At 36.8% G+C, this 12,230-nt stretch overlaps 1 protein-coding gene across 2 annotated transcripts; it reads left to right on the forward strand.

The window, feature by feature from the left end:
- Positions 1-4,445: 4,445 nt before the first annotated feature.
- LOC117718106 (olfactory receptor 52E4-like) lies at positions 4,446-11,253 on the forward strand. Of its 2 annotated transcripts, XM_076939562.1 has the most exons (4): positions 4,446-4,550; positions 4,653-4,715; positions 6,958-7,002; positions 8,578-11,253. In XM_076939562.1, the coding sequence occupies exon 4, from the start codon at positions 8,625-8,627 to the stop codon at positions 9,561-9,563; it is 939 nt and encodes a 312-aa protein (XP_076795677.1). In that variant the 5' UTR covers positions 4,446-4,550; positions 4,653-4,715; positions 6,958-7,002; positions 8,578-8,624; the 3' UTR covers positions 9,564-11,253. The 2 variants fall into 2 exon arrangements, with proteins under 2 accessions (XP_076795677.1, XP_076795679.1); XM_076939564.1 differs by lacking the exons at positions 4,446-4,550; positions 4,653-4,715 and having other exon boundaries at positions 6,311-7,002.
- Positions 11,254-12,230: the final 977 nt, after the last annotated feature.

A 12,230-nucleotide genomic window follows, 5' to 3' on the forward strand; every position in this document is an offset into this window, starting at 1 on the left:
TCTTAAACACCAATCCATCTCTCAGATCCGTAAAGTATGGTTCTTTTCTAATAGAATAAAGAAATAATATTAGTACAAAGTAACAAAAGTGGAGGTTAAGACTGAAGTACAATAATGGAAATGCTGCATTTCATTCATGACAGCATATGGCATCTGTGGGTTAATAGAGTGAGGAACTGAGGGCTAGAATGGAGAGTGTAGGAGAAGAGTAACAACTCCACAAAGTCAATGTCTATAGGAATAAAAGAGCACCAAGTAAGAATGACAGTGTTAAATAAAATAAGACAACCCCCAAACACAAAACAGCAACATGCAGATTGTTCTTCAGCTCTACTTTTAGAAAAATAGTTAACAAATGTGTAACTGGTAAATAAGCATACTATATAGTATGACCAGAAATTGATGAAATTGGTTTCTCTATATGCATTTTAATAACTAACATATAAAAATATGACATTAATGTCTATAGTATATGAAGTTAATTAGAATCTTATAACTGAATAAAAGACTATTATTCCATGAGTAATTTAGAATGTACATTTTAGACATTAAACTTTTAGAACAAAAATATATGTGTATACTTTATGTATAATAACAGGCACAATGTACTACAAGAAACAAAATTGAGAGTTAAAGATAAGAAACAGCAACTCACTATGCCAGGGAATTAAGAAACAGATGTAGATACTCATAGTCAACCATCAGGATGAGCCCGGGGACCACAGTTGAAAAGCTAAGGGAAGGACTGAAGGAACTGAAAGGGATTGCAACCCCATAGGAAGAACAATATCAACTAATTAGATCTCTCAGAGCACCCAGAGAGTAAACCATCAACCAAAGAGTACACATGGAAGGATCCATGGATCCAGCTACATATGCAACAGAGGATGGCCTTATCTGAGATCAATGGGAGGGGAGGCCCTTGATCCTGTGGAGGCTTGATGCCCCAGAGTAGGGGGATGCTACAGAAGTGAGGCAGGAGTGTGTGAGTGCGTGGAGGAGCATAGAGGCAAAGGGGAGAGGGAACCAGATTGGGGGTTTGTGGAGGGGAAGGCCGAGAAGAGGGATGTCATTTGGCATGTAAATGAATAAAATGATTTAAAAAAAAAGAAACATGAAAACAATTTTAAAAACCTAACCAATATTGCTAATGAGATAGTAGGTAATGTTTTCTGACCACTTAAGTTTTTCAGAACTATACTTGGTACTTTGGGTTGTTCACTTTTTTGAGTCAAGATTCAGATTTTAAACATCTCACATAGCTGTTTAGCGCTCTCTCATTCTCTTTCTCTGTCTGTCTCTGTGTTTGTCTCTCTCTTTGTCTGTCCCCCCCACACATGCACACATACACAGAGCAATAAAATTTAAAGAAAAGGGCTATCAATTTGAGAGGGGTGTGTGAGGACGATACCTGAATTTTGCTGGTGGACTGGAAGTGGGAGGTGACAGAATCTAGAAGGATCAGTTTGAGGGAGGAATGGAGAGAGATCAGAGAGAGACATCTGGAATTGGGGAGCATTGGGGGAGTGGTGTGGAAACCTAATGCAGTGGAAACTTCCTGGAATCTATGAGTGTACCCCTGGTAATGATGCCTAGTAATAGAAAATATGGAGTTTCAACTGTCCATCTTTTGTAGCCACACAAGGCTTCCAGTGGTGAGATTGGGTTACACTCAGTTGAATTGTTAGCCAAAGGAATTCTATGGAGAATCCTGAACAACCTAGGTTGATGTAGGACAGAAGGTTACTCTCCACAAACAGTGGAGCCCTATTGCTGAGAACAACATTTTGTTTTTATTAATCATTTTATTTTTTTATATTTCAAATGATTTCCTCCTTCTTAGCTTCCCTTTCACAAACACCCCATCACATCTCCCCTCCTCTTTGCCTTTATGAGAGTGCTGTTCCACCCACTCACCCACTCCTGCCTCACTGCTCTAGCATTCCCCTACACTGGGGCATCAAGCCTCCACAGGACCAAGGGTTTCCTCTCCCATTGATGCCAGATGAGGCCATCCTCTACTATGTATATATCTGGAGCCATGGATTCCTCCATGTATACTTTTTGGCTGATGGTTTAGTCTCTGGGAACTGAGTGGTCTGGGAACTGAGTCTCTGAGTGGTCTGGTTGGTTAGTTGATATTGTTCTTCCTATGGGGTTCAATCCTTTTCAGCTCCTTCAGTCCTTCCCCTAGCTCTCCATTGGGGTCCCCATGCTCAGTCCAATGGTTGGCTGTATCTGCATCTGAATTAGTCAGGTGCTGGCAGAACCTCTCAGGGGACAGCCATATCAGGCTCCTGTTAGGAAGAGCTTCTTTCCATCACCAATAAAGTTGGGGTTTGGTGTCTGTAGATGGGATGGATCCCTAGGTGGAGTGATCTCTGAATGACCTTTCCTTCAGTATCTGCTCCTTTTTTTTGCCCCTGTCTTTCTTTCAAATAGGAACAATTATGGGTTAAAAATTTTGAGATGGGTGGGTGTAGCTCATTGAGCATAGAGGAGTCAAGCTCGTGCCTTCCATGGACACTTCACCCTTACTTTCTTGTCTTTTTGGCTTGAGAAGATGCCTGTAGAGAGAATCTTTTGTACAAGGGGTGGGAGCTTTACATGTCAGTAAAAGGTTATTTGCCTATGAGCTAAGGCAGGAAATAGGGAGGTGGAAATTTCACTATAGAAGATTTTGGAATAGAGTTGGAGGAACAGGGGATTTCGCTGAACATTAATGGAGATAGGTGCATGAAACTGAAAAGAGAGACTAAACACACTTCAGGACTTAGAATAGAATAAATGGGATAACGTACAAGCTAGCCAGGGAATCAGGAAAGGCCTATGGCCTAAGCGCTTATTCATAATATGTCTCAGGGTCATTATTTTGGGAACTTGGGTGGAGGTAGAAAAGCCCACAGTTACAGGTATCCTATAGGCTATGGACAGAGAAACCTGGACACTAATCCAGCCATGAAATCCTCTGCCTACAATTTATCCTACCTACAAAATTTGCTAGGGTAACAGTAGCATAGAACTTGTGGGAGCAGCCAACAAAAGTTTAGTTTAACTTGAGCCCATGCCAGGAGAAGGCATCTATACCCTATACTTCCTGGATGGCTAGGAACCAGAAACTAGATATATCAGAGACCTAAGGTACAACTAAACATAAATGGCAAAAAAACAAAACAAAACCAAAATGAACAAACAATCAAAAAACCACCACCACCACCACTACCACCACCACCACCACTAACAACAACAACAACAACAACAAAATCCAAGCAAACAATGAAATAATTCTTAATGATACTCTATAGATTTACTGTTTCATGTAGTCATGAAGTCAGAGAGGCTTCATCCAGCAGCAGATGGGAGTGGGTACAGAGACCCACATCCAGACAATTTGAACAGAGAGTCTAAATTGAAACTCCCCATCAGGTATCTCCTGTCCGAGATTGGAGGACCATATCGCAGGTCAGAGGGGATGGAGAACACCAGGAAAACATGGCCCACCATAGCAGTTAAGCAGGGCTCACATGGGCTCATAGAGACTGAAGCAGCAAGCATGGCCTACAATACCAGGTTCTCTGTATATGTTATGGCTATTAGCCTAGGAGTCTTGTGTGACTCCAACCAGTGAGACCAGGTGTGTTTCTGATTCTTTTGCTTGTTCTTGAAGCTCTTCTCTTTCAATTAGGTTGCCTTGTCCAGTTTCAGTATGAGGGCTTTTACCTTGTTTTATATCTTGTTTTGTCCTGTCAGGAAGTCATGTCTTGGATGTCTGCTCTTATCTCAAGAAGAAAAGGACAGAAAGTGAGTCTAGAGGAATGGGAAGGAAAGGGGTATTTGGAAGGACTGGAGTGAAGAGAAACTGTGGTCAGGATGTATTGTATGAGAGAATAATTTATTTTCAATAAAAAATAAGAAAATATTTAAAAATACCTTAGAAATAAAACAAAAACTTTAGATTTTGAAATGACTTGGTTTCAGGTAAATTTCTATCATCTCTCTGATATGACTTAATGTAGCAATAAAGTATAAAATAAGCAATCAGATGTTAAGAAAGTTTTGTAATTAGCATGATATTTATAATTCAAAATGGAATTATAAAAAGTGCTGTACATTGACTTGATGTCAGAAAAATGCATAAAATGGCAAAGATATATTTGAAAATATTATTCCAAATATAAAAGACTATGATTAAAATAATTACAGAAATTAAGGGGCATAAAGCCATAAATAAAAGTTAACTACATAAAAAATGATGTTCCTTTGAAGCAAAATTCAAAAGAGATTCCAGAATCCTCAGAGGAGTTTTGAAACTGTAGAATTCCAATGGCATGATACAGCTCTCAGATACATTCAGTTCCTGAATAGACTGAGCTAAACTGGTTTCCCTAGGGAGTTCTCTTCTCTTCATAATGTATACACCCGGAGAAGCCTGGAAACTGGATTCCTGGGCTTCCTTCCACTGTGGGAATAGGCAACACTTTGTCCTCCTTGATCAGAGAGCCCAGGTCTTGAGCCTATGTTGTGCCTCCCACTAAAATGTCTTACAGAAGGTGATTTGGCCCCACACAGTGGATGAAGAGAACTTACTGGAGGTCGTATCAGGTAGTCCTAGTTAGCAACACAGCTAAAAGTCTCATCTCACTTTGTTCTAGCTTTCATTATGGAGAAGAAGGCTGTAGACAAGGCAAGCAGAGTCTTCTCTGACAAGGGCCTTGGTGAGTGCCTGGTGTCCAGAGCCCCAATCAATGTTGAGTTTTAGTGATCTCTTGGATATACTTGGGATGGCTTTAATGGAGAACGTCCTAAATATGACCTTGCAGTATGGGCTCTAATCTCTGTGTTAATATATGTGAATGGGACAGATTCTGAAAGGCTGTAGGTGAATTTCATTTTGAGTGCAGTTTGTGTGATAAAGTGCCAATTTGAGTCAGTCTTATTTTGTTCAAATAGAGTCAAGACTTGCATATATGTTATTGGTTTCACAATGTAATTTAGGAGATTTATCCATTTTTCCTGGAAAGATTTTTTTTTTTCTAAATAAGTGTCCATAAAGGATTCTTAAATAGTTGTTCCATTTGTCACTTGACTAAATAAACAATCTGTGCTTTGAATGATAATTTAAAGTACTGGCTCCTAATCTAACTGGCCATCTTTGTTTTCAACCTACACAGAATGATGTGGACTCAGTTCACACAGTGAGTTTTTGTCTGCATAGTTGGCATGATGCATTTTTCTTGCAAATAGGATGTTAGAACTGTAACTATGCCCTTGAATGACAATAATGAAAATGTATTCCCTCCTATTGTGAACAAAGCCTTGGCGTTAAGGCATTTTACTCAGCCTCCTGTATACAGCCATGTTCATGATATGGTTACAGCCTTTACAGATAAAAAAAAAAAAAGGAAGACCTGAGAAATTATTTGTTCAAGGTCATTAATAAGTGACAGAGTGAAGTTGTAAATGTATATTTGTCTAGACCCAAACTGTGTCAAGCATCCATGTTAGAGTAAAGGAATTTATGTGGATGTAGAGTCCATAAGTGAATAAGACAGAATGGATCAGAAAGATCTAGTGAGAGGATATGTTGAAGCATGATATTTTCAAGTAAGTACACACCTATAGCACTGTTGAGATAGGTGTGTAAGGAGGAGGAGTGTGGGGTGATGTTGCTTTAATTTGTAAAGATGATATCAGTCGAAGGGCAATGAACTCCAAGAACTGTGGAGGCATTTTAACTCTTAATCCTTGGATGTTAAAATTTAAAAATAATTAATATACTATTGATATGTGTTTTAAAATTTAGATGTAGACTGTTATTCAATCTCATATATAGAATAATATTGCTATAGACACCAAATGTGTGCAATCCTAGAATCAGAGTCAGTATAATGAATAGGTTGATAGGGAAATTGTCCCTTAATGACAGCAAAATAAAAAATATGAAGGAGATAAATACCCAGTACAAATAAGAACTATACCATAAATAAAAGGTACATTCAAAATCAAAACATAACAATTGTATAACATTTAGTCTTTTAGGATATTTATTTTATATTTTCATAATGTGACTAAGAAAAAAAGGCAATCTAGATTTAGGATCTTTTTGTTTTATTACTTGAGTGAAAATAATGTCTATTCAGGTAAAATATACAATCTCTAAAACTCACTGTAAAGTATGAGACTTAGTTAAAGCAAATTGTATAGTATGTGTTATGAAAGGTTAATATTTATACTTATCATGATGAGACCTACACTTTAAACCAACTTTCTATGGAGAATTTTAAACACACAATAATATTATCTTGGGTTTTAACAATGACAGATACAGAGATAGATATTTAGATACATAGATAGATAGATAGACAGACAGACAGACAGATGAATAGATACCCTTACAAAAGAAGGGAATATTGTTCTCAACAATATGGATGGTTTTTTAGGCCATTATGTTAAGGCACAGAAAGATAACCTCAACATAATCTACTTTCTAGTTGGAGTGTAACAGATGAACTCATAGGAACAGAGAAGTGTATGAAAAAAATCACAAACCTCCCACACTTTTGTCCTGTCTTGAATTTGACTTATTCTAAATGAAACTTACCAATGTATAAATGTACACATATTCATACATTTTTGACAGGTACTTTACAGTAGCATAAAATAAGTAATTTTTTTCATTAACTTAAATCTAGCACCTAGATTTAAGAAATCTAGTCCATTTCAAGTCTACCCCTGACTCCTCTTAACTCTTGACAACTCATCTGATACAACACAGTTTAATTTTCCTTTGTAAAAATTCATACATATTGGGTAATATGTGGCATGTTAAGTAAATTTTGTAATTAAAGGTATATTAACTAAGTATAATGACTCAATATTTATTTATGCATTTGAGTTAATAACTAATTCATACTGTCAAATAGGTTCTCTTTATATAAATTATTTCCTTATTGGCAGGTGTTTTGAGTTATTTCCACATTGGAACGGTCATGAACAAAGCTGGTATGAATATTGTGTTATTCTTTAGATGTATATATCTCTTCTGTCTTGGGAAATAATTTTGGAATTTAATTTCTTTGTAAATTAATGGATATAAAATATTATTAAAATTGCAAGGTGCCATAAATCTTAGCTTCAACTTTGCTTTTTCCATTTTCCTGAGTTTATCAGAAAGCCCACTGTTCCATCATCTCAAATCTAGCTGCTCTGCTTTTCAATTTTGGACACCATGTCATTATGTGTTTATTATTATTACTAATTACAGATACCTGACAATTTGGATAATTTCAATAATTTATATATTTTTTTCTTGTAAAATGTCAATTTAACCCTTTTATTTCTCCCCATTGCCTTTAAAAATATTTTGAAGATATATTTATATGCTCTAAAAAAAATTCTTTTTGCTGGGCGGTGGTGGTGCACTCCTTTAATCCCAGCACTTGGGAGGCAGAGGCAGGCAGATTTCTGAGTTCGAGGCCAGCCTGGTCTACAGAGTGAGTTCTAGGACAGCCAGAACTACACAGAGAAACCCTGTCTCAAAAAACAAAACAACAAAAATTTGGGAAGATAAAATAGATTAATTTCATAGTTATTGCCTCTTCTGTCTTAAAAAATGATAGTTTTCATTAGATGATAAAATGCATTTTCCTATGTTGAATCTAAAAATATTAGTATTTTAAAAGATTTGTTTATTTTTGTTATTTTTAAAAGACTATTTTAAATTAAAAATATTAAATATGTTCTAGAAATGTAAAAAAATAATAAATTTTGTAAGCTAGACTTGAGGTAAATAAGTAAAACAACTTTAAAAATAAATCAAGTTGCATGTAATTATGTGTTTTTTTCTGATGTTTTCTAGGTTCCTTGTTTGCCCTTCATTTTTCAATTGTCATTTTTTTATTCCTTATTCTTCAATCCTGAAAATTTTTAATGCATATCGTTGTCCATGATGCTTTTAAGGGTAGATTTAGAATATATCTATTGTTATTACAAAATAAAAATTAATTCTGATATGTTGGTTGGAAGTGTTTTAAACTATTGACCATCTGGGCAAAACCTAAAGACAAGGGCCTTGGGATGACAGATAAAGTTCCAGTCTCTTCCTATTGTAATGTCTCCTTTTCTTTTGTATAGTATTTAGATGTTCTTCTGTAATATGACTGAACCCAGGTGGTTTGAAAGTGTTATAAAAGAAATAACTATTTAAAAGTATCCTCCATGAATAGCATTTTGTGTAGTTGAGAAGTTTGAAAAAGAATGAACTAAGGGGAATTGTTAATCATAACCTTGCTGTTGTCAAGAAAGAGTTTCTTTTTATATTCAATATTGTATTTATTTATATTTCAGATGTTATACCCTTTTCTCATTCCCCCCACTAATCTCCTATCTCATCCCTCCTCCTCCTTTTCTAATTCCCACATTCTTCATATAATGTTAAATGGAATTGCTGATTATTTGAATAGCTCTTATAGTTAATTGCTGTTTGATTTTTCTCTAATTATGCTTTTAAGCATTTACTTGATAGGTCACTATATAAACTAATCAACACCTTTCATGTATTTTCTTATCTCTTCCCAGAAATACTGAAGAAATATTGTAGATAGTCTCCTGAAAGTCCGAGAAGGATGTCCTCTATTAATGAAACTGGTTCACACCCTTCTTTCTTTTATCTACTGGGCATTCCTGGGCTGGAAACTTTCCATGTCTGGATAGCATTCCCTTTCTTTGTTGTTTATTTGATAGCACTCGTGGGGAATTTCACAATCCTCTGTGTGATCAAGAATGAGCAGAGTCTTCACCAGCCCATGTTCTACTTCCTTGCCCTCCTCTCTTTCATTGATCTTGGCCTCTCTACTTCCACTATTCCCAAGATGCTGGGTATCTTCTGGTTCAACCTTAGGGAGATAAGCTTTGAAGGCTGCCTCATCCAAATGTTCTTCATCCACACTTACACAGGCATGGAATCTGTTGTACTCCTGGCCATGGCAATTGACCGTTTTGTTGCCATCTGTTACCCACTTCGGTATACCTCTATTCTCACCAACAAGGTGGTAGCTGTCATGGCATCTGTTGTAATAGGGAGACCTGTCCTTCTTGTCATCCCTTTTTGTCCCCTCCTAAAACGCCTGCCCTTTTGTGGACACTACATTATTCCTCATACCTACTGTGAACATATGGGGATAGCTCGTCTAGCCTGCGCCAGCATAAGGATAAACATCATCTATGGCTTATTCACCATTGCTGCTCTGATATTTGATTTAATTCTCATTGCTCTCTCCTATGCTTGGATCCTACAGGCTGTTTTTTGCCTTCCTTCCAGGGATGCCAGACACAAAGCCCTTAGCACATGTGGTTCCCATGTCTGTGTCATCTTAGCCTTTTATACACCAGCATTTTTCTCTTTTATGACTCATAGGTTTGGTAGAAATGTTCCTCGTTACATTCATATCCTCTTGGCCAATCTCTATGTGGTTGTCCCTCCATGTTTAAATCCAGTCATTTATGGAGTGAGGACAAAACAAATTAGAGAGGGAGTCATAAAAATATTTGTAAAGAAAGAGTAGATCAATTATCAGAGGTTAATAAATGCTGTCAGACTGTTTTTCAGCATTTGTATTTCTCAGTGTTTTATAACAGACAACTCAATCAAGGGGCATTCCTGTGCTTCAGATATTACCACAGAGTCATCACTCAATGATTCTTTTACAAAATGTCTACTTTGACTTTAAAAGTTTCTTGCTTCTCTCCTGACTCTTTCCAGTTGCCTTTCCATCATATTTCCTCCTCCTTTTCCATTTCCCTTGAGAGAGAGAGAGAGAGAGAGAGAGAGAGAGAGAGAGAGAGAGAGAGAGAAGCAGCAGGCCTCTCAGGGATATCAACCAAACATGGCATAATAATTTATAATTAGACTAGGCAAAAACCTTCATATCAAGCCTCGAGCAGGGAACTCAGGAGGTGGAAAATGGTCTCAAGAGCAAGCCAAAGAGTCAAAGACATCTCCCATGCCCACTGTTAGGAGTTCCACGAGAATACCAAGCTAACAACCATAACATATATGCAGAGGACCTAGATCAGACCCATGTAGGGTCTGTGATTGTCACTTCAGACTTATGGTCCCCTATGAGCCTTGCTTAGTTGATTCTGTGGCTATTTTCTCATGTCCTTGACCTCTTTAGCTCTTGGGTTTTTGGACTGCCCAGCCTCTGGTTCCTGGTCATCTATGCAGGGTCATGCAAGACTCCCTCTCATGGCATAGGCCTTAACCTTTGGTTTTTAGTGAGAGCTAGAGAACATAGAGGAATGAAATCAGGACAAGGTAGGAAAATATTTTCTAATATGTGGAAAATTATGTTTACTACGTCAGTAGCAGAAACTGTATAAGATTATAAAAAGAAAAATAATTTTGGTGCCACACATATCTTTAAAAATGACTCTTGAGTCAATATTTTGAGCCATATACTTTAAGTACCCATTTCTCTTCCAGTATCACTATTATTTATCTGGTTCTCTTTAATTGCACAAAGTTATTGATGCCTTTAAGATATTTAATCCTTGGGGCTGGAGAGATGGCTCAGTGGTTAAGAGCACTGACTGCTCTTCCAGAGGTCCTGAGTTCAAATCCCAGCAACCACATGGTGGCTCACAACCATCTCTAATGGGATCTGATGCCTTCTTCCAGTGTGTCTGAAGACAGCTACAGAATATTCATATAAATAAAATAAATAAATCTTAAAAATGATATTTAATCCTTATATCTATCTCTGAGTCCCTTCCAATTTCTGCTGTAGATGCTACTATAATACCAAAATTAGAAACAAGTTTCATATGAAAATAAAACAAGACAATAAAGCCTTTCATAAACTTACTTTTAAAAATGATTAAGTTTATGAATTTGAAGTTGACATGACCTTATATTCTAAGTAGTATTTATCTCACAAATGCAAGTAAGTGTTTTTGAATTTTAAATCTAATCAATTTATTTTGGTTTATAAACAAAAAAAATATTGAAAGGCCATTTTAGTAAATGTTTCAAAATCATCAGGTCCAGTCTGATTACCAGTTTCTCATAAAAACTTCAGAGAAAATGAAGGAAATGGGCAAACTACTTCAACTGGATGAGGAGCACATCAAAATCAGGATGCATTCTCACATTTCCTTTGGGAACAGACTTGTGGAAGTATCATCCTATTTTAATTTCAGACTTTTTTTTTTATAATATTATGAAATATTTCTTGATATTCTTTCCTTCCTGTGTCACTTATAACTTCAATACAATGTTGACTAAGAATTCATTGCAAATAAAGTACATTGTTTATCTTTTTCCTCTAAATCCAATTGAAGTTTTTCAATGATGATTTCATGTTTTTCTAGTATTTCTTAATCGTGGTAAATCATGATGTCTGTCATGTGGGTTCAGATATCTGAGTAGTAGATGCACAGACTTGTGTTCCTACATACTCAGGAAAATGAGGTAGAGAAAAACAGAGATTCAAGTCCTTCTTGCATTCCAGAGAGAGTTCAAGCCAGCTTGGACTCCTTAGACCATGACTCACAAATATACATATATATGTATATGTAAATGTATATTTGATTGATTGTGATATATATGTGATATATATGAATGGGTGTAGTTGCATGGTTGAGTAAATATGCAACATCCTTTAAGTTTTTTTCACTTTATATGGTTGTTCTGCTTGCATGCATGTATGTAAACCTTATGCATGCTTGTTGGATAACCTAGTGTTGAGGCCCGTACTGCCCCACACTTTGGGGCTACTAATTTGCTGTCTACACTGCCCCACGCTTTGGAGATAAGTGCTCTGGTCAAGAGAGAGAGTCGGGGATGGAGGGGGAAGAGACGTGGAGAATAGAGACAAGCCAGAGGATCTGTAGTCAAGTCTCCTTTACTGTCTCCCACAGACTATATTCACACCTCCTACTGACCACCACCACAACCACACCACTACAAGGAAATCCTGGGTATTTATAAGCACAAGCAAGAGAACACAGGTGGAAACATTTTACCATGCAGCTGGGGTCACTAAACAACAAAACAAGCTATGTGGGATAAACTAGATATTTATCAGAGTGTGCTTCAGCTGTTGTAGGCTATTGAAAAACAAGTCTCTATCAGGGTATATGGTTCCCAATGGCTGCAAAGTTGATAGCTGCTTTCTAGCCACTTTTTTCTGCTTAAAGTCAGATCCTAACAACCTAGAACTGAGGTTATA

The sequence above is a fragment of the Arvicanthis niloticus genome, chromosome 1, assembly GCF_011762505.2.
Source record: "Arvicanthis niloticus isolate mArvNil1 chromosome 1, mArvNil1.pat.X, whole genome shotgun sequence".
Classification (NCBI taxonomy): domain Eukaryota; kingdom Metazoa; phylum Chordata; class Mammalia; order Rodentia; family Muridae; genus Arvicanthis; species Arvicanthis niloticus.